The sequence below is a fragment of the Oncorhynchus mykiss genome, chromosome 6 (genome assembly GCF_057628025.1).
Source record: "Oncorhynchus mykiss isolate SJ-2025 chromosome 6, ASM5762802v1, whole genome shotgun sequence".
NCBI classification, from domain to species: domain Eukaryota; kingdom Metazoa; phylum Chordata; class Actinopteri; order Salmoniformes; family Salmonidae; genus Oncorhynchus; species Oncorhynchus mykiss.
Window position 1 is genome coordinate 79,898,743 of NC_143027.1, and position 21,546 is coordinate 79,920,288.

The 21,546-nt window shown below is 46.6% G+C and overlaps 2 protein-coding genes across 2 annotated transcripts in view; one reads left to right on the plus strand and one right to left on the minus strand.

Annotated features, from left to right (window-relative positions):
• The window catches only part of LOC110518431 (fibroblast growth factor 7), a 40,874-nt gene extending 40,232 nt beyond the window's left edge, over positions 1-642 (minus strand). Inside the window, exon 1 of the mRNA XM_090238981.1 lies at positions 221-642. The gene's annotated coding sequence lies outside the window, so the exon portion shown is untranslated. The remainder of the gene's footprint in view (positions 1-220) is intronic.
• Positions 1-21,546, plus strand: part of LOC110506788 (protein FAM227B) — a 93,060-nt gene that overhangs the window by 60,612 nt on the left and 10,902 nt on the right. The window contains exon 10 of the mRNA XM_090238982.1: positions 21,386-21,507. Within this exon, the coding sequence (XP_090095108.1) occupies positions 21,386-21,507 (122 nt within the window). The remainder of the gene's footprint in view (positions 1-21,385; positions 21,508-21,546) is intronic.

Consider the following 21,546-nt stretch of genomic DNA (forward strand, 5'->3'; position numbering starts at 1 on the left):
AAACAGAAACCTCACCAAACTCTGAGCTCCTATACACACATTCACTCATCAATTCACTAAATCACAAATAATCCAACAACTCTTAATTCATTTCCTAATATATTTCTTAAATGTTTTCTTACTGCAGAGCAGTTCTTAACTGAATTGGCTGGTTCAATAAAATGTAAATATAAAGAGAACGACTAGAGATGAGTTGAATAAAGTTGTAATAAAAACTTACATTAGTATTGAGCGTCCAGAGATGAAACAGTTAGTGGCGTTCCTCTTCCTTAGAAGCTTTAGAGTTACTGTGATCCCACTGCTCCTGATTACTTACACACAAGCTGTGTGTGTGTAGGTGTGAGTGTCAGAGGAGTCTGTGGGTATGTGGATGTATGTGTGTGTGTGAGAGAGAGAGAGAGAGAGAGAGAGAGATAGAAAGAGTGTATGTATGTGTGTGCATGTCCCTGGGACTTCTCAGTTAGTCAGTGCTTTAGCAGCCAGTCTCTCCTCTCTGTAGTGTGAGCTGTGCAACATCCTCCCTGTCCGTCTGTCTGTCTGTTGTGGGCTAGCAGGGAAGGCTAGCTCAGTCAGATAAATGTCTCTCTGACCTCACGCAACAGCAATTAGCTCCCAGCCACTCAGCTGTCACTGGTGGAAAGAGAGGGAGACAGAGAGGGAGAGAGAGAGAGAGGGAGAGAGCGAGAGGGAGAGAGTACCCCGTTCATCACCAACCCTCGTCCCAAAACTCCCCCTTCTGTTCCCCCCTGTTTCTCTCTCTCTCTCTCTCTCTCTCTCTCTCTCTCTCTCGCTCTCTCTTTCTCTCTCTCTCTCTCTCTCTCTCTCTCTCTCTCTCTCTCTCTCTCTCTCTCTCTCTCTCTCTCTCAATTCAATTCAATTCAAGGGCTTTATTGGCATGGGAAACATGTGTTAACATTGCCAAAGCAAGTGAGGTAGATAATATATAAAGTGAAAAACAATCAAAATGAACAGTAAACATTACACATACAGAAGTTTCAAAACAATAAAGACATTACAAATGTCATATTATATATATACAGTGTTTTAACAATGTACAAATGGTTAAAGGACACTCTCTCTGTATCTCTCTCTCTCTCTCTCTCTGTATTTCTCTCTGTATCTCTCTCTATCTCTCTGTTTTTGTCTGTCAGTCGGTAAACAAGCTATAAACATGAAGAAATAGCTGATTTTCTCCTGGTCTGCTCCTGGAAAGTCATTCGTACATTAGCATGCTCTTTCAACGACCAGCGCAGCGCAGCATCTCTCTCCCCCTTTCCCACCAAATGCCCCCTCACTTAAACGCTTTAGCATTGTTTCAAATGTCAACTCCTGTGTCACTTTAAAGTTAGTTAGAATGACGAGGGCTCTCGTGGCGAGAGGGAGAATGCTGAGGAGTTTCTGCCTCCCTCTCATCTGCTGAACTCAACTGGTGGTCATAAACATCTCATTGATTAGGTGTCAGTCAGGACCCAGCGTGTGTGTGTGTGTGTGTGTGTGTGTGTGTGTGTGTGGTTGTGATATTTCAATGTTTTCTGCTCTAGTTATCTTTTATGGTCAAGGTTTTTAATATTTATGTGGCATTGAAACAGTGTTGTTATTTTTTGCAATAAAAAGTTATCCACATGTTAACAAAGCACATCACAAGATGCCTTGACAGCTTTAAAGCCAATAATGATGTAGGCTACTGTAAACACACAGCACCATATATCATTGCCCCAGTCTGAGGTCCTGAGCGCTCTGGAGCAGGTTTTCATCAAGGATCTCTTTGTACTTTTCACTGTTCATCTTTCCCTCGATCCTGACTAGTCTCCCAGTCCCTGCCGCAGAAAAACATCCCCACAGCATGATGCTGCCACTAACATGCTTCACCGTAGGGATGGTCCAGGTTTCTTCCAGATGTGATGCTTGGCATTCAGGCCAAAGAGTTCAATCTTGGTTTCATCAGACCAGAGAATCTTGTTTCTCATGGTCTGAGAGTCCTTTAGGTGCCTTTTGGCAAACTCCAAGCAGACTGTCATGTGCCTGAGGAGTGGCTTCTGTCTGGCCACTCTACGATAAAGGCCTGATTGGTGAAGTGCTGTAGGAATGATTGTCATTCTGGAAGGTTCTCCCATCTCCACAGAGGAACTCTAGAGCTCTGTCAGGGTGACTATCTCGCTGACCAAGGCCCTTCTCCCCTAATTGCTCAGTTTGGGCGGCCAGCTGTAGGAAGAGGCTTGGTGGTTCCAAACTTCTTCCATTTAAGAATGATGGAAATCACTGTGTTCTTGGGGGGGGGACTTCAATGTTGCAGAAATGTTTTGGTACCCTTGCCCAGATCTTTGCCTCGACACAATCCTGTCTCGGAGCTCTACAGAAAATTCCTTCAACCTCATGGCTTGGTTTTTGCTCTGACATGCACTCTCAACTGTGGGACCGTATATTGACATACAGTGGGGCAAAAAAGTATTTAGTCAGCCACCAATGTGCAAGTTCTCCCACTTAAAAAGATGAGAGAGGCCTGTAATTTTCATCATAGGTACACTTCAACTATGACAGACAAAATGAGAAAAAAAATCCAGAAAATCACATTGTAGGATTTTTCATGAATTTATTTGCAAATTATGGTGGAAAATAAGTATTTGGTCAATAACAAAAGTTTATCTCAATACTTTGTTATATACCCTTTGTTGGCAATGACAGAGGTCAAACATTTTCTGTAACTCTTCACAAGGTTTTCACACACTGTTGCTGGTATTTTGGCCCATTCCTCCATGCAGATCTCCTCTAGAGCAGTGACGTTTTGGGGCTGTTGCTGGGCAACACGGACTTTCAACTCCCTCCAAAGATTTTTTATGGGGTTGAGATCTGGAGACTGGCTAGGCCACTCCGGGACCTTGAAATGCTTCTTACGAAGCCACTCCTTCGTTGCCCGTGCGGTGTGTTTGGGATCATTGTCATGCTGAAAGACCCAGCCACGTTTCATCTTCAATGCCCTTGCTGATGGAAGGAGGTTTTCACTCAAAATCTCACGATACATGGCCCCATTCATTCTTTCCTTTACACGGATCAGTCGTCCTAGTCCCTTTGCAGAAAAACAGCCCCAAAGCATGATGTTTCCACCCCCATGCTTCACAGTAGGTATGGTGTTCTTTGGATGCAACTCGGCATTCTTTGTCCTCCAAACACGACGAGTTGAGTTTTTACCAAAAAGTTGTATTTTGGTTTCACCTGACCATATGACATTCTGCCAATCTTCTTTTGGATCATGCAAATGCTCTCTAGCAAACTTCAGACGGGCCTGGACATGTACTGGCTTAAGCAGGGGGACACGTCTGGCACTGCAGGATTTGAGTCCCTGGCGGCGTAGTGTGTTACTGATGGTGGGCTTTGTTACTTTGGTCCCAGCTCTCTGCAGGTCATTCACTAGGTCCCCCCTTGTGGTTCCGGGATTTTTGCTCACCGTTCTTGTGATCATTTTGACCCTACGGGGTGAGATCTTGCGTGGAGCCCCAGATCGAGGGAGATTATCAGTGGTCTTGTATGTCTTCCATTTCCTAATAATTGCTCCCACAGTTGATTTCTTCAAACCAAACCGCTTACCTATTGCAGATTCAGTCTTCCCAGCCTGGTGCATGTCTACAATTTTGTTTCTGGTGTCCTTTGACAACTCTTTGGTCTTGGCCATAGTGGAGTTTGGAGTGTGACAGTTTGAGGTTGTGGACAGGTGTCTTTATATTGATAACAAGTTCAAACAGGTGCCATTAATACAGGTAACGAGTGGAGGACAGAGGAGCCTCTGTCCTCCACAGTTACAGGTCTGTGAGAGCCAGAAATCTTGCTTGTTTGTAGGTGACCAAATACTTATTTGCAAATAAATTCATTAAAAATCTTACAATGTGATTTTCTGGATTTTTTTCCTCATTTTGTCTGTCATAGTCGACGTGTACCTATGATGAAAATTACAGGTCTCTCTCATCTTTTTAAGTGGGAGAACTTGCACAATTGGTGGCTGACTAAATACTTTTTTTGCCCCACTGTACAGTGCCTTGCGAAAGTATTCGGCCCCCTTGAGCTTTGCGACCTTTTGCCATATTTCAGGCTTCAAACATAAAGATATAAAACTGTATTTTTTTGTGAAGAATCAACAACAAGTGGGACACAATCATGAAGTGGAACGACATTTATTGGATATTTCAAATTTTTTTAACAAATCAAAAACTGAAAAATTGGGCGTGCAAAATTATTCAGCCCCCTTAAGTTAATACTTTGTTGCGATTACAGCTGTAAGTCGCTTGGGGTATGTCTCTATCAGTTTTGCACATCGAGAGACTGAATTTTTTCCCCATTCCTCCTTGCAAAACAGCTCGAGCTCAGTGAGGTTGGATGGAGAGCATTTGTGAACAGCAGTTTTCAGTTCTTTCCACAGATTCTCGATTGGATTCAGGTCTGGACTTTGACTTCTAACACCTGGATATGTTTATTTTTGAACCATTCCATTGTAGATTTTGCTTTATGTTTTGGATCATTGTCTTGTTGGAAGACAAATCTCCGTCCCAGTCTCAGGTCTTTCGCAGACTCCATCAGGTTTTCTTCCAGAATGGTCCTGTATTTGGCTCCATCCATCTTCCCATCAATTTTAACCATCTTCCCTGTCCCTGCTGAAGAAAAGCAGGCCCAAACCTTGATGCTGCCACCACCATGTTTGACAGTGGGGATGGTGTGTTCAGGGTGATGAGCTGTGTTGCTTTTACGCCAAACATAACGTTTTGCATTGTTGCCAAAAAGTTCAATTTTGGTTTCATCTGACCAGAGCACCTTCTTCCACATGTTTGGTGTGTCTCCCAGGTGGCTTGTGGCAAACTTTAAACAACACTTTTTATGGATATCTTTAAGAAATGGCTTAACGGACCTCTGAGACTATCACAGTGCAGGTGCATTTATACGGAGACTTGATTACACACAGGTGAATTGTATTTATCATCATTAGTCATTTAGGTCAACATTGGATCATTCAGAGATCCTCACTGAACTTCTGGAGAGAGTTTGCTGCACTGAAAGTAAAGGGGCTGAATAATTTTGCACGCCCAATTTTTCAGTTTTTGATTTGTTAAAAAAGTTTGAAATATCCAATAAATGTCGTTCCACTTCATGATTGTGTCCCACTTGCTGTTGATTCTTCACAAAAAAATACAGTTTTATATCTTTATGTTTGAAGCCTGAAATGTGGCAAAAGGTCGCAAAGTTCAAGGGGGCCGAATACTTTCGCAAGGCACTGTATATAGATGAAAAACAGCAACATTTCATTATTAGGCTACTTCAGAGAGGTGCTGGTTCTTGATATTAGTGCATCTATTAGGCTATTTACAGGTAGTGTGAGTACAGGTAGTGTGGGTACATGTAGTGTGAGTACAAGGAAGTGTGGGTACAGGTAGTGTGAGTACAAGGAAGTGTGGGTACAGGTAGTGTGGGTACAGGTAGTGTGAGTACAAGGAAGTGTGGGTACATGTAGTGTGTGTACAGGTAGTGTGGGTACAGGTAGTGTGGGTACATGTAGTGTGTGTACAGGTAGTGTGTATACAAGTAGTGTGGGTACAGGTAGTGTGGGTACAAGTAGTGTGGGTATAGGTTGTGTGTGTACAGGTAGTGTGTGTACAGGTAGTGTGGGTACAGGTAATGTGTGTACAGGTAATGTGGGTACAGGTAGTGTGGGTACAAGTAGTGTTGGTACAGGTAGTATGGGTACAGGTAGTGTGGGTACAGGTCATGTGTGTACAGGTAGTGTGTGTACAGGTAGTGTGGGTACAGGTCATGTGTGTACAGGTAGTGTGTGTACAGGTAGTGTGGGTACAGGTAATGTGTGTACAGGTAATGTGTGTACAGGTAGTGTGGGTACAGGTAGTGTGGGTACAGGTAGTGTGAGTACAAGGAAGTGTGTGTACAGGTAGTGTGGGTACAGGTAGTGTGGGTACAGGTAGTGTGAGTACAAGGAAGTGTGTGTACAGGTAGTGTGTGTACAGGTAGTGTGTGTACATGTAGTGTGGGTACAGGTCATGTGTGTACAGGTCATGTGTGTGCAGGTAATGTGTGTACAGGTAGTGTGGGTACAGGTAGTGTGGGTACAGGTAGTGTGTGTGCAGGTAATGTGTGTACAGGTAGTGTGGGTACAGGTAGTGTGTGTACAGGTAGTGTGTGTACATGTAGTGTGGGTACAGGTCATGTGTGTACAGGTCATGTGTGTGCAGGTAATGTGTGTACAGGTAGTGTGGGTACAGGTAGTGTGGGTACAGGTAGTGTGTGTACAGGTAGTGTGGTAATCTGTTTGTTCTCTTTTCAACTCTACTCTGTTCGATCTCTGCTCAACTCTCCTCAGCTCTGTTATCTCTGTTCAGCTCTGCTCAGCTCTACTCTGTTCAGTCTCTGCTCAGCCTCAGCCTCTGCTCTGCCCAGCTCTGTTCAGCTCAGCTGGTCTTTACAGCAGACCAGCACAGGAAGTAGACTGGCCGCAGGCACGACAGACCTGCGTGAGTACACTTCTTTAACTTCTGTACCTCTCTGTCTTTCTTTATCTTACTTACTTTCTCCCCCAGCCTCCTTATCCTCCTCTCTCTCTCTCTCTCTCTCTCTCTCTCTCTCTCTCTCTCTCTTATCCTCCTCTCTCTCTCTCTCTCTCAATTCAATTCAATTCAAGGGCTTTATTGGCATGGGAAACATGTGTTAACATTGCCAAAGCAAGTGAGGTAGATAATATATAAAGTGAATATATAAAGTGAAAAACACATACAGAAGTTTCAAAACAATAAAGACATTACAAATGTCATATTATATATATACAGTGTTTTAATAATGTACAAATGGTTAAAGGACACAAGATAAAATAAATAAGCATAAATATGGGTTGTATTTACAATGGTGTTTGTTCTTCACTGGTTGCCCTTTTCTCGTGGCAACAGGTCACAAATCTTGCTGCTGTGATGGCACACTGTGGAATTTCACCCAGTAGATATGGGAGTTTTTCAAAATTGGATTTGTTTTCGAATTCTTTGTGGATCTGTGTAATCTGAGGGAAATATGTCTCTCTAATATGGTCATACATTGGGCAGGAGGTTAGGAAGTGCAGCTCAGTTTCCACCTAATTTTGTGGGCAGTGAGCACATTGCCTGTCTTCTCTTGAGAGCCATGTCTGCCTACGGCGGCCTTTCTCAATAGCAAGGCTATGCTCTCTCTCTCTCTCTCTCTCTCTCTCTCTCTCTCTCTCTCTCTCTCTCTGTCTCTCTCTCTCTCTCTCACTATCTCTCGATCTCTCTCTCTTCCTCAGGTCTTCAGTTTTATAGTAGGTAGGTTATTGAGTAGAGTATGGTAGCTACCAGAGGTATGTGCTGTGTCCAACCCAGAGGTCAGTCTTTAAAACCTCACTTTTCCTGCTAATTGATTCAGCTCATTGTTAAATCTGCAACGGCCAATAGAGCCTGAGAGGGCTGAGGTGCTTGGGATGGGACACGTTACCAGAAACATGCTAACAGAGCTCTGGAGGGCCAAACCTCAACTCTTAAACTCAGCTCCAGATACAGCCTGTTGTCAGGGATAGCCTTCTTACTCAGTGTCATGTACTGTCATGTTGTGTCTTGTCTCTGTCCTTTCCCTTCACCCTGTCTCCCTCTGCTGGTCGTTGTTAGGTTACCTTTTCTCCCCCGCTTTCCCCCAGCTGTTCCTTGTCTCCTCTTGACTACCTCGTCACCCCTTCTCCCACCTGTTCCCCTTTTCCCTCTGATTAGTCCCCTATATCTCTCTCTGTTTTTTGTTCCTGTCCTTGTCGGATTCTTGTTTGTTGTGTTTCATGCCTGAACCAGACTGTCGTCATGTTTGCTGTAACCTTGTCTTGTCCTGTCGGAATCTGCCGGTCCGTCTGAGCCTACCTATGTTTGGTAATTAAAGAAGCTCTGTTTAAGTTAATTCGCTTTTGGGTCCTCATTCACGCACCGTAACAGAAGAATCCGACCAAGAATGGACCCAGCGACTTCGGATCCTCTCCACTCAGCCGTCGGGATCCAGGGAGCAATGCTAGGCAGACACGAGCAGGAAGTGTCTGCTGCTCGACATGCCGTTGAGACCCTGGCCACCCAAGTCTCCAACCTCACAGAACAGGTTCACCATCTCCGCCTCGATCCACCGGCCACTTCCAGGGCTTTCGAATCTCCGGAGCCCAGAATCAATAACCCGCCGTGTTACTCTGGGGAGCCCACTGAATGCCGCTCGTTCCTCACCCAGTGTGATATTGTGTTTTCTCTCCAGCCCAACACTTACTCCAGGAGCACTGCTCGTGTCGCCTACGTCATATCTCTCCTTATTGGACGGGCTCGTGAGTGGGGCACGGCAATCTGGGAGGCAAGGGCTGAGTGTACTAACCAGTATCAGGACTTTAAGGAGGAGATGATACGGGTTTTTGATCGATCTGTTTTTGGGGAGGAGGCTTCCAGGGCCCTGTCTTCCCTATGTCAAGGCAATCGATCCATAACAGACTACTCTATTGAGTTTCGCACTCTTGCTGTCTCCAGTGGCTGGAACGAGCCGGCCTTGCTCGCTCGTCTTCTGGAGGGTCTCCGCGCAGAGGTAAAGGATGAGATTCTCTCCCGGGAGGTTCCTTCCAGCGTGGATTCCTTGATTGAACTCGCTATTCGCATTGAGCGACGGGTTGATCTTCGTCACCGAGCTCGTGGAAAGGAGCTCGCGCTCTCCGTCGCTCCCCTCTCCGCATCACTACCATCTTCCTCTGCCGGCTCGGGTGCTGAGCCCATGCAGCTGGGAGGTATCCGCATCTCGACTAAGGAGAGGGAACGGAGAATCACCAACCGCCTCGGTCTCTATTGCGGTTCCGCTGGTCATTTTGTCACTTCATGTCCAGTAAAAGGCCAGAGCTCGTCAGTAAGCGGAGGGCTACTGGTGAGCGCTACTACTCCTGTCTCTCCTTCAAGATCCTGCACTACCTTGTCGGTCCATCTACGCTGGACCGGTTCGTCAGCTTCCTGCAGTGCCTTAATAGACTCTGGGGCGGAGGGCTGTTTTATGGACGAGACCTGGGCTCGGGAACATGACATTCCTCTCAGACAGTTAAAGGAGCCCACGGCCTTGTTCGCCCTGGATGGTAGTCCTCTCCCCAGGATTCAGCGTGAGACGCTACCTTTAACCCTCACTGTTTCTGGTAATCATAGTGAAACCATTTCTTTTTTAATTTTTCGTTCACCTTTTACACCTGTTGTTTTGGGCCATCCCTGGCTAGTTTGTCATAATCCTTCCATTAATTGGTCTAGTAATTCTATCCTCTCCTGGAACGTCTCTTGTCATGTGAAATGTTTAATGTCTGCTATCCCTCCTGTTTCCTCTGTCTCTTCTTCACAGGAGGAGCCTGGTGATTTGACAGGGGTGCCGGAGGAATATCACGATCTGCGCACGGTGTTCAGTCGGTCCAGGGCCACCTCTCTTCCTCCACACCGGTCGTATGATTGTAGTATTGATCTCCTTCCGGGAACCACCCCCCCCCGGGGTAGACTATACTCTCTGTCGGCTCCCGAACGTAAGGCTCTCGAAGATTATTTGTCTGTAGCTCTTGACGCCGGTACCATAGTCCCCTCCTCCTCTCCCGCCGGAGCGGGGTTTTTTTTTGTCAAGAAGAAGGACGGGTCTCTGCGCCCCTGCATAGATTATCGAGGGCTGAATGACATAACAGTGAAGAATCGTTATCCGCTTCCTCTTATGTCTTCAGCCTTCGAGATCCTGCAGGGAGCCAGGTTTTTCACTAAGTTGGACCTTCGTAACGCTTACCATCTCGTGCGCATCAGGGAGGGGGACGAGTGGAAGACGGCGTTTAACACTCCGTTAGGGCACTTTGAATACCGGGTCCTTCCTTTCGGCCTCGCTAACGCTCCAGCTGTCTTTCAGGCATTAGTCAATGATGTCCTGAGAGACATGCTGAACATCTTTGTTTTCGTTTACCTTGACGATATCCTGATTTTTTCACCGTCACTCCAGATTCATGTTCAGCACGTTCGACGTGTCCTCCAGCGCCTTTTAGAGAATTGTCTTTTTGTGAAGGCTGAGAAGTGCACTTTTCATGCCTCCTCCGTCACATTTCTCGGTTCTGTTATTTCCGCTGAAGGCATTAAGATGGATCCCGCTAAGGTCCAAGCTGTCATTGATTGGCCCGTCCCTAAGTCACGCGTCGAGCTGCAGCGCTTTCTCGGCTTCGCGAACTTCTATCGTCGTTTCATCCGTAATTTCGGTCAGGTGGCAGCTCCTCTCACAGCCCTTACTTCTGTCAAGACGTGCTTTAAGTGGTCCGTTTCCGCCCAGGGAGCTTTTGATCTCCTCAAGAATCGTTTTACATCCGCTCCTATCCTTGTTACACCTGACGTCTCTAGACAGTTCGTTGTCGAGGTTGACGCGTCAGAGGTGGGCGTGGGAGCCATTCTTTCTCAGCGCTCCCTCTCTGACGACAAGGTCCACCCATGCGCGTATTTTTCTCATCGCCTGTCGCCGTCGGAACGTAACTATGATGTGGGTAACCGCGAACTGCTCGCCATCCGGTTAGCCCTAGGCGAATGGCGACAGTGGTTGGAGGGGGCGACCGTTCCTTTTGTCGTTTGGACTGACCATAGGAACCTTGAGTACATCCGTTCTGCCAAACGACTTAATGCGCGTCAGGCGCGTTGGGCGCTGTTTTTCGCTCGTTTCGAGTTCGTGATTTCTTATCGTCCGGGCTCTAAGAACACCAAGCCTGATGCTTTGTCTCGTCTCTTCAGTTCTTCAGTAGCCTCCACTGACCCCGAGGGGATTCTCCCTGAGGGGCGTGTTGTCGGGTTGACTGTCTGGGGAATTGAGAGGCAGGTAAAACAAGCGCTCACTCACACTCCGTCGCCGCGCGCTTGTCCTAGGAACCTTCTTTTCGTTCCCGTTCCTACTCGTCTGGCCGTTCTTCAGTGGGCTCACTCTGCCAAGTTAGCCGGCCACCCTGGCGTTCGGGGTACGCTTGCTTCCATTCGCCAGCGTTTTTGGTGGCCCACCCGGGAGCATGACACGCGTCGTTTCGTGGCTGCTTGTTCGGTCTGCGCGCAGACTAAGTCCGGTAACTCTCCTCCTGCCGGCCGTCTCAGGCCGCTTCCTATTCCCTCTCGACCGTGGTCTCACATCGCCTTAGATTTTGTCACCGGACTGCCTTCGTCAGCGGGGAAGACTGTTATTCTTACGGTTGTCGATAGGTTCTCTAAGGCGGCTCATTTCATTCCCCTTGCTAAGCTTCCTTCTGCTAAAGAGACGGCACAAATCATCATCGAGAATATTTTCAGAATTCATGGCCTTCCGTCAGACGTCGTTTCGGACAGAGGTCCGCAATTCACGTCTCAATTTTGGAGGGAGTTTTGCCGTTTGATTGGGGCTTCCGTCAGTCTCTCTTCCGGCTTTCACCCCCAGTCTAACGGTCAAGCAGAACGGGCCAATCAGACTATTGGTCGCATCTTACGCAGTCTTTCTTTTCGCAACCCTGCGTCTTGGTCAGAACAGCTCCCCTGGGCAGAATACGCCCACAACTCGCTTCCTTCGTCTGCGACCGGGCTATCTCCTTTTCAGAGTAGCCTCGGGTACCAGCCTCCGCTGTTCTCATCTCAGTTCGCCGAGTCCAGCGTCCCCTCCGCTCAGGCTTTTGTCCAACGTTGCGAGCGCACCTGGAAGAGGGTCAGGTCTGCACTTTGCCGTTATAGGACGCAGACTGTGAGGGCTGCTAATAAGCGTAGAACTAAGAGTCCTAGATATTGTCGCGGTCAGAGAGTTTGGCTCTCCACTCAGAACCTTCCCCTTAAGACGGCTTCTCGCAAGTTGACCCCGCGGTTCATTGGTCCGTTCCGTATTTCTCGGGTCATTAATCCTGTCGCAGTTCGACTTCTTCTTCCGCGATACCTTCGTCACGTCCACCCGGTCTTCCATGTCTCCTGCATCAAGCCCGTCCTTCGCGCCCCCGCTCGTCTTCCCCCCCCCCCCCCCCATCCTTGTCGAGGGCGCACCCATCTACAGGGTCCGTAGAATTTTGGACATGCGTCCTCGGGGCCGTGGTCACCAGTACCTCGTAGATTGGGAGGGGTACGGTCCTGAGGAGAGGAGTTGGGTTCCCTCTCGGGACGTGCTGGACCGTGCGCTGATCGAGGATTTCCTCCGTTGCCGCCAGGTTTCCTCCTCGAGTGCGCCAGGAGGCGCTCGGTGAGTGGGGGGGTACTGTCATGTACTGTCATGTTGTGTCTTGTCTCTGTCCTTTCCCTTCACCCTGTCTCCCTCTGCTGGTCGTTGTTAGGTTACCTTTTCTCCCCCGCTTTCCCCCAGCTGTTCCTTGTCTCCTCTTGACTACCTCGTCACCCCTTCTCCCACCTGTTCCCCTTTTCCCTCTGATTAGTCCCCTATATCTCTCTCTGTTTTTTGTTCCTGTCCTTGTCGGATTCTTGTTTGTTGTGTTTCATGCCTGAACCAGACTGTCGTCATGTTTGCTGTAACCTTGTCTTGTCCTGTCGGAATCTGCCGGTCCGTCTGAGCCTACCTATGTTTGGTAATTAAAGAAGCTCTGTTTAAGTTAATTCGCTTTTGGGTCCTCATTCACGCACCGTAACACTCAGAGCTGAAGACACCCTATTCTGTATGTATTTCACTATTTTTGGCCAGGGCTCATAGGCCCCATAGGGCTCTGGTCAAAAGTAGTGCACTTTGTAGGGAATTGGGTACAATTTGGGAGGAACAGCCATAGTGAGTTAGACCAGAAGTATTTTTTTAGAATGATTTCCTGAAGACATGAAGCTACAATTACAGGACAGGTTATGTATTTTATTCTCAGATTCCTAAGCAAAGAACACATGATGATGAAATCCTCTTTTCTGTACTTTGTGAAACTATCTAGACCTGCAGTATCAGGGTGAGTGTTGTTACGAGCGTTCAGTCTCTCTAGCTGTATCTTTCCTTATAATGTAGGAGCAGGGTTTATGGACTGTGGCTGATGGGGTGTCTGCAGGGGAGAGTTATGGTTTGGGGACAAATCACTGGTGACAGCTTCCAGGTAACACCTGACTTTTACTGGTTACTGTCTAATCATAGACCCCAAGGTCCAGCAGCTTGTGCTCCAAATGGCACCCTATTCCCTATATAGTGCACTGCCCTATATTGGCCCAGGTGAAGAGTAGTGCACTGTAGAGAATAGGGTGCTATTTGGGACATAGCCATACACATGAAACACAGACTGGACCTCAGTCCAACAACAGGTTGGTTAACCAGCAGGTTAGTTACAGTGGAGGCAGGTGAGGGCGGCTCCTAGTATTGATTGGACCAGAACGAGTGGAGTGGCAGCAAACATATGGAACCACATATTAATGTGCTTGGTACCGTTCCATTCGTTCTGGTCCAGCCACTACTATGAACCCTTCCTCCTATTTAAAGTGCCGCCAGCCACCAGTGGTTAGTTGTAATGCCTCTATAGTCTCTTGTGTGAGATTGGGTTCTGGGTGCAGAGATTAGAATGCCTCATTGGCAGGATCAGAATAGGATTTCCATGTTGGTTCTGTCCATTGGTGTTTCCAGTGAACCACTTCTCCTGCTGACACAGTGCTACATCCACTATTAGGCTGCCCTGACATCTTCCTCCACACACGCAGGCACACACACACACACACACACACACACACACACACACACACACACACACACAGCCAGCGCACCACTCTTTAAAAGCATTCCTGGGTGGAGGCGTATCTGTGTTTGTGTGTATGTGTGTGTGTTCCTGCTTCGTTCTGTCTTGTAGTGAAATGAGCAGGTTTACTCTGTGTGTGGATGGATGATATTTAAGGTCAGTTATTCTTAGCCCAGGTTTAGACTGTTTGGGTCTAGCTCTTGCTTTCTAAATTCCACCGTAATTGGGGAGCTCTAGGGATGGAGCCGATAACATTAGCCCTGCACTATAAATAACACACACACACACACACAGCATGTCTAACTACCAGATAAGCAGCCCTGTCTCCAACAACACTGGATCAGCTATCAGAGATCAAACATCATCTTACAGTGAAGAACACAAAGAAGATGTGTTGTTCCAGAATCAAAATGGCTTTTACTCATATCCTGTTACTGAAGGAAGATGATGATGATGATTGAAGATGTAACATGACTCACCATGAAACAACAGTATCCTGTGAAGAGGAATAGAACAGTCTGATCTGGAACAGCAGTCAAGGAGAGGACACAGAAAACACACACTCAGACTGTCCCGCTGTAAACCAGCTCTTTAAAGCGTCTCTTCCTGGGTCCTAACACATACTGTCACAGCAGCAGTAAAAGGTGACAGAGAGTCACAGCCTAGGTTGTCACTTACAGCTCAGGTCAGGGTGGAGGTGTCAGCTCAGGTCAGGGTGGAGGTGTCAGCTCAGGTCAGGGTGGAGGTGTCAGAGGAACCCTACTACAGATAGTCTCAGATAGCTCCAGCTCAGACCGTTTCAGGGTAAGGCTTAGTGAGGTGTGAAAGAGACCAGAGAGAGAGAGAGAGAGAGAGAGAGAGAGCGAAAGCGAGAATGGGCACTGCCTGGAGTTCCTATTGGTCACTTCTCAGACCTGTCCACTCCCCCTCTTTACAGTCACTCTGGATATCACTCCAGGTCAGACCAGGCTATGTTACAACATGACTTCACTCCAGGCTAGACCAGGCTATGTTACAACATGACTTCACCCCAGGTTAGACCAGGCTATGTTACACCATGACTATACCCCGGGCTAGACCAGGCTATGTTACAACATGACTTCCCCACAGGTTAGACCAGGCTATGTTACAACATGACTACACCCCAGGTTAGAGCAGGTTAGACCAGGCTATGTTACAACATGACGTCACCCCAGGTTAGACCAGGCTATGTTACAACATCAGCTGGGCTAGACAATCTGGACCCTCTCTTTTTAAAATGATCCACCGCCATTGTTGCAACCCCTATTACCAGTCTGTTCAACCTCTCTTTTGTTTTGTCCGAGATCACTAAAGATTGGAAAGCTGCCGTGGTCATCCTCCTCTTCAAAGGGGGTGACACACTAGACCCAAACTGTTACAGACCTAGATCCATCCTGCCCTGCTTATCTAAAGTCTTTGAAAGCCAAGTTAATAAACAGATCACTGACCATTTCGAATCCCACCATACCTTCTCCGCTGTGCAATCCGGTTTCCGAGCTGGTCACGGGTGCACCTCAGCCACACTCAAGGTACTAAACGATATCATAACCGCCATCGATAAAAGACAGTACTGTGCAGCCGTCTTCATCAGCCTGGCCAAGGCTTTCGACTCTGTCAATCACCGTAATTCTTAACGGCAGACTCAATAACCTTAGTTTCTCAAATGACTGCCTCGCCTGGTTCACCAACTACTTTGCAGACAGAGTTCAGTGTGTAAAATCGGAGGACCTGTTGTCCGGACCTCTTGCAGTCTCTATGGGGGTACCACAGGGTTCAATTCTCGGGCCGACTCTTTTCTCTGTATATATCAACGATGTTGCTCTTGCTGCGGGTGATTCCCTGATCCACTTCTACGCAGACGACACCATTCTGTATACATCTGGCCCTTCTTTGGACACTGTGTTAACTAACCTCCAAACAAGCTTCAATGTCATACAACACTCCTTCTGTGGCCTCCAACTGCTCTTAAACGCTAGCAAAACCAAATGCATGCTTTTCAATCGTTCGCTGCCCGCACACGCCCGCCCGACTAGCATCACTACTCTGGACGGTTCTGACCTAGAATATGTGGACAACTACAAATACCTAGGTGTCTGGCTAGACTGTAAACTCTCCTTCCAGACTCCATATCAAACATCTCCAATCCAAAATCAAATCTAGCATCGGCTTTCTATTTCGCAACAAAGCCTCCTTCACTCATGCCTCCAAACTTACCCTAGTAAAACTGACTATCCTACCGATCCTCGACTTCGGCGATGTCATCTACAAAATAGCTTCCAATACTCTACTCAGCAAATTGGATGTAGTCTATCACAGTGCCATCTGTTTTGTTACCAAAGCGCCTTATACTACCCACCATTGCGACCTGTATGCTCTAGTTGGCTGGCCCTCGCTACATATTCGTCGCCAGATCCACTGGCTCCAGGTCATCTATAAGTCTATGCTAGGTAAAGCTCCACCTTATCTCAGCTCACTGGTCACGATAACAACACCCACCTGTAGCACGCGCTCCAGCAGGTATATCACACTGGTCACCCCCAAAGCCAACATCTCCTTTGGCCGCCTTTCCTTCCAGTTCTCTGCTGCCAGTGACTGGAACGAATTGCAAAAATCGCTGAAGCTGGAGACTTACATTTCCCTCACTAACTTTAAACATCAGCTCTCTGAGCAGCTAACCGATCGCTGCAGCTGTACATAGTCCATCTGTAAATAGCCCACCCATTCTACCTACCTCATCCCCATATTGTTTTTATTTACTTTGCTGCTCTTTTGCACACCAGTATCACTACTTACACACCATCATCTGCTCATCATCATCAGCTCATCCATCACTTCAGTCTTAATCTGCTAAATTGTAATTACTTTGCTACTATGGCCTATTTATTGCCTTACCCCCTCATGCTATTTGCGCACACTGTATATAGACTTTTTTTTTTTATTGTGTTATTGACTGTATGCTTTTTTTCCATGTGTAACTCTGTGTTGTTGTTTCTGTTGCATTGCTTTGCTTTGTCTTGGCCAGGTCACAGTTGTAACTGAGAACTTGTTCTCAACTATCTTGCCTGGTTAAATAAAGGTGAAATAAAAAAAATAAAAAAATGACTTCACCCCAGGTTAGACCAGGCTATGTTACACCATAACTTCACCCCAGGTTAGACCAGGCTATGTTACACCATAACTTCACCCCAGGTTAGACCAGGCTATGTTACACCATGACTTCACCCCAGGTTAGACCAGGCTATGTAATAAACATGACTTCACCCCAGGCTAGACCAGGCTATGTTACAACATGACTTCACCCCAGGCTAGACCAGGCTATGTTACAACATGACTTCACCCCAGGTTAGACCAGGCTATGTTACAACATGACTTCACCCCAGGCTAGACCAGGCTATGTTACAACATGACTTCACCCCAGGATAGACCAGGCTAGACCAGGCTAAACCAGGCTATGTTACAACATGACTTCACCCCAGGCTGGACCAGGCTATATTACAACATGACTTCACCCCAGGTTAGACCAGGCTATGTTACACCATGACTTCACCCCAGGTTAGACCAGGCTATATTACAACATGACTTCACCCCAGGCTAGACCAGGCTATGTTACACCATGACTTCACCCCAGGTTAGACCAGGCTATATTACAACATGACTTCACCCCAGGTTAGACCAGGCTATGTTACAACATGACTTTGATGTTGCTGATGATCTTTTCAGCGTCTGTCTGTCTGTCTGTCTGTCTGTCTGTCTGTCTGTCTGTCTGTCTGTCTGTCTGTTTACATGAACACTGAGCTGGTTGTTTCACTGACTCTCCCTGGCTAGAAGAGATGTGTGGTCCATGCTTTGCTTGATATATCAGTGGGTTTTAGTAACTTCCTGATGAAACATTACGGGTCCACGGGTCATGTTCTTATCAGGTATCAAAGTAAGACCCAGATGCAGACTGTCAAAGTAACAATGTTTAATGTTCCAACAAGGGCAAGCAGAAGACAGGTCAAGTCAGGCAGAGGTCGATAATCCAGAGGGAACAGAGGTACAGGTCGGCAGGCAGGCTCAGGGGCAGGCAGAGTGGTCAGGCAAGCGGGCTCAGGGGCAGGCAGAGTGGTCAGGCAGGCGGCCTCAGGGGCAGGCAGAGTGGTCAGGCAGGCGGGCTCAGGGGCAGGCAGAGTGGTCAGGCAGGCAGGCTCAGGGGCAGGCAGAGTGGTCAGGCAGGCAGGCTCAGGGGCAGGCAGAGTGGTCAGGCAGGCGGGCTCAGTGGCAGGCAGAGTGGTCAGGCAGGCAGGCTCAGGGGCAGGCAGAGTGGTCAGGCAGGCGGGCTCAGGGGCAGGCAGAGTGGTCAGGCAGGCGGGCTCAGGGGCAGGCAGAGTGGTCAGGCAGGTGGGCTCAGAGACAGGACAGGCAAGGCAAGGGTCAAAACCGGGAGGATGAGCAAAAAGAGAATAGAAGCAGGAGTACGGGAAAACACGCTGGTTGACTTGAAAAACATCCCAAACGAACTGGCACCGAGAGACAGGAAACACAGGAATATATACACCAGGGAAAATAAGTGACGCCTGGAGGGGGTGGAGACAATCACAAGGCAGGTGAAACAGATCAGGGCGTGACAATTCCTCCCCTTTGGTGTGTTTGTCTTATGATCGCTTCTCTTCCAAAGATGGTCTGAAAAGTATACTTTTATCACAAAATAAAGACAGTCCACTTTCTGAAAATACAGAACACAGCGTTAACTGTTAATGTCTATATCTCTTCTCTCTCTTGACTAAATGTGTGAACTCACTGTACTGTAAATCGCTTTAGATACAGCGTCTGCTAAGTGGCTTATAACCTATTATATACTATGTGTCTTGTTAGGGAGTTGTGTAGTGTTGTAATGGGTCTAGTTAGTGGCTGTTGCAGAATGTGAACAGGTGTTGTGTCTCTCTCTGTGCTTGTGTCTCAAATTAAACACTACTCCCTGTATAGTGCACGACATGTGGAATAGTATTTAGGAAGCAGCCTGTGTCTGGGGAAAACCCTGATCCACCTTAACACAGCAACAGCTGCTGGGGATCAGGTCTGCTCTATGGAAGAGCACTGCCTTGCCTTGCTTTGACAAACACACTATAGAGGGGGAGAGAGACATTGAGAGATCAAACAGAAAGAGAGAGACGGACAGAAAGAGAGACAGAGGATGAGAGGGAGAGAGAGAGCTGGCAGGCAGGCAGTGTTTTTAGGGGTTTAGGGGTACAAATCTCTCCTTCATCTGTAGCTCTGAACACAATTTAACTGAACAAGCTCTGGAAACCCTAATATCTGAGTTCCTGCCTGCCCACCTGTTAGAGCAGGTGTGTGTGGGTATGTGTGTGTGTATGGTATAATGTTTCCTCTATTTGACCCTAGTGTAGTGAGTGTTGGGGTTAGAAGTGGCGACATGAGGATTTGAACAGGGTCTGTCACACTGTGCAGCCATACATCATCTGTCCAGTACTAATCTCGTTCCCAGACACTTTCACCCAAAGTCTGGTTTACCAAAGCATCAAACTCGGCCTTCGTTAGCCAATACAAAGAGCCAAGAGAAACTCCCGCCGCATAGACATTGGCTTAATCAGCATAATCTACCAACTAATCATCTTCTACGACGCCTTCCCCCTAACCCTATCCTGTACGCTAGCACACCACAAGCACAGAGCCACTCTTCGCAGTCGTGTGATTTGCTTAAATTAACTTCTTTGAGATAGGGAGCGGTATTTTGACGTCCGGATGAAAAGCGTGCCCAAAGCAAACTGCCTGCTACTCAGGCCCAGAAGCTAGGATATGCATATAATTGGTTCTGGCTAGAAAACACTCTAAATTTTCTACAACTGTTAAAATAATGTCTTTGAGTATAACAGAACTGAAATGGCAGGCAAAACCCAGAGGACAAACCACCCCCAAAATGTTCATCCTACCACTGATTTCAATGGTTGGCACTTGTATAATAGGGCAAAATCGTGCCCGATTTCTAGATGTCAACAGTCTTTAGAAAGAGTTTCTGGAAAAATGAGCCAGAAATTGTAGTTTTTCTAGGTGGGTCCCATTTTGGCTGTAGTGTTTCCAAGCGCGTGAATGAGAACGCGTTCTTTGGTATTTTTCTCCGGTAAAGACAATAATGATTCTCCGTCTTAAATGTTATCGTTTATTTGCGTATTAGGGTACGTTTATTTGCGTATTAGGGTACCTAATGTTTGATTACAAATGTTGATTGACTTGTTTGGATAAGTTTATCGGTACTGTTTGGGATTCACTTTGTATGCATTTTGAAGGAGGGAAAACGAGTGGATTATTGACTGAAGCGCGCCAGCTAAACAGAGTTTTTATGGATATAAAGAAGGAGTTTATCGAACAAAAGGACCAGTTGTAATGTAACTGGGACCTTTTGGAGTGCCAACAGAAGAAGATCTTCAAAAGTAAGGCATATATTATATCGCTATTTATGACTTTCATTCCGCAACTCCCTGGTCGAAAATTATTTGTTATGCATTTGTGTGATGGGCGCTGTCCTAAGATTATTGCATGGTTTGCTTTCGCCGTAAAGCCTTTTTGAAATCTGACACGCTGGATTAACAAGTTAAGCTTTATTTTGATGTATTGCACTTGTGATTTCATGAAAGTTTAATATTTATAGTAATTTAATTTGCATTTGGCGCTCTGCAATTTCACTGGATGTTGGCCAGGTGGGACGGTAGCGTCCCACTGATCCGCAAGAAGTTAAATGATGACAAATACTTTACTCAGTAGGTCACTCCCATAGAATTCTATGGTCACTCCCACTAAGGCCAATTTTGAGTGTTTGATATCCCAGACTTTTATGTGCTGTGCACAATAGCCTGCACGTGAGGTTAGTCCAGTGCCAACCTGATCCATAGATTTAGGGCAACATTTTTGTGCGAAGTGCAAAAAATACCATAAACCTCATTATATTCTTGCACTGTGATTTAATCTGAAAATGTTCTTCAACGATGTCCGTTATAAGGAGCGGATTATGTAAGGGATAATCAACGAGAGGCTGTGTGTTCTATGGAAAATAATAAATGACTTGGAAGGTGTGTTCCACGAACGCATAGAGCCCTGAGTTGATTATCTCTTATATACTGTACCATGGCTATAATTTAACACATTTCTGCTAAAAATGTTTTTATTTGCCAGTAGAAATGTGTTCAATATCCACTGAAGCAGGAAGCAACTTTACTAGATAGCTACAGTAGTTGCCTTGGTAACCAAACAGACTTGCTAGTTTAGCTAACCAAACCATCAGTCCTAGCTTGCTATTATGAAAATCTAATTCAACAATGTCAATAATGTTTTCAATTCGATTTTGCTGCCAAAAGCAGTATGGAACATAAGAATGAACTATAGCCATTGAATTCTACCGTGCTGATATACCGTGCGTTATAGGGAAATAATGCACGCTCTAGAATGGCCTTCAATCAGAAACAAATATGTAACAATGCCATGGTCTAATTGAAAAAACAGAGCAATATATAAATAGTTTCCTCTTCAAAATGCACATTGTTGAAGAAAAGTTTCATTGAATTCCCATGATAATGAGGTTTATGGTAAGTTTTCCACTTTGCAGTGACTCTGGTTGTAACCATACCCACACTATACAATAATCACTCGGTGTGTGTGTGTGTGTGTGTGTGTGTGTGTCAGACCTGCAGATGGAGTTTGAAGAGCTGGTGTCCAGCGCCAGGAGACTAAGTCTCAGCAGCACAGAGAAGCAGAAGAGAGGAAGCATTGCTAATGCTGACTCCAGGATGGACCGCAAGAGAGAGGTAAGACAGCAATATGGTATGCTACGTTGATTCAGAGAG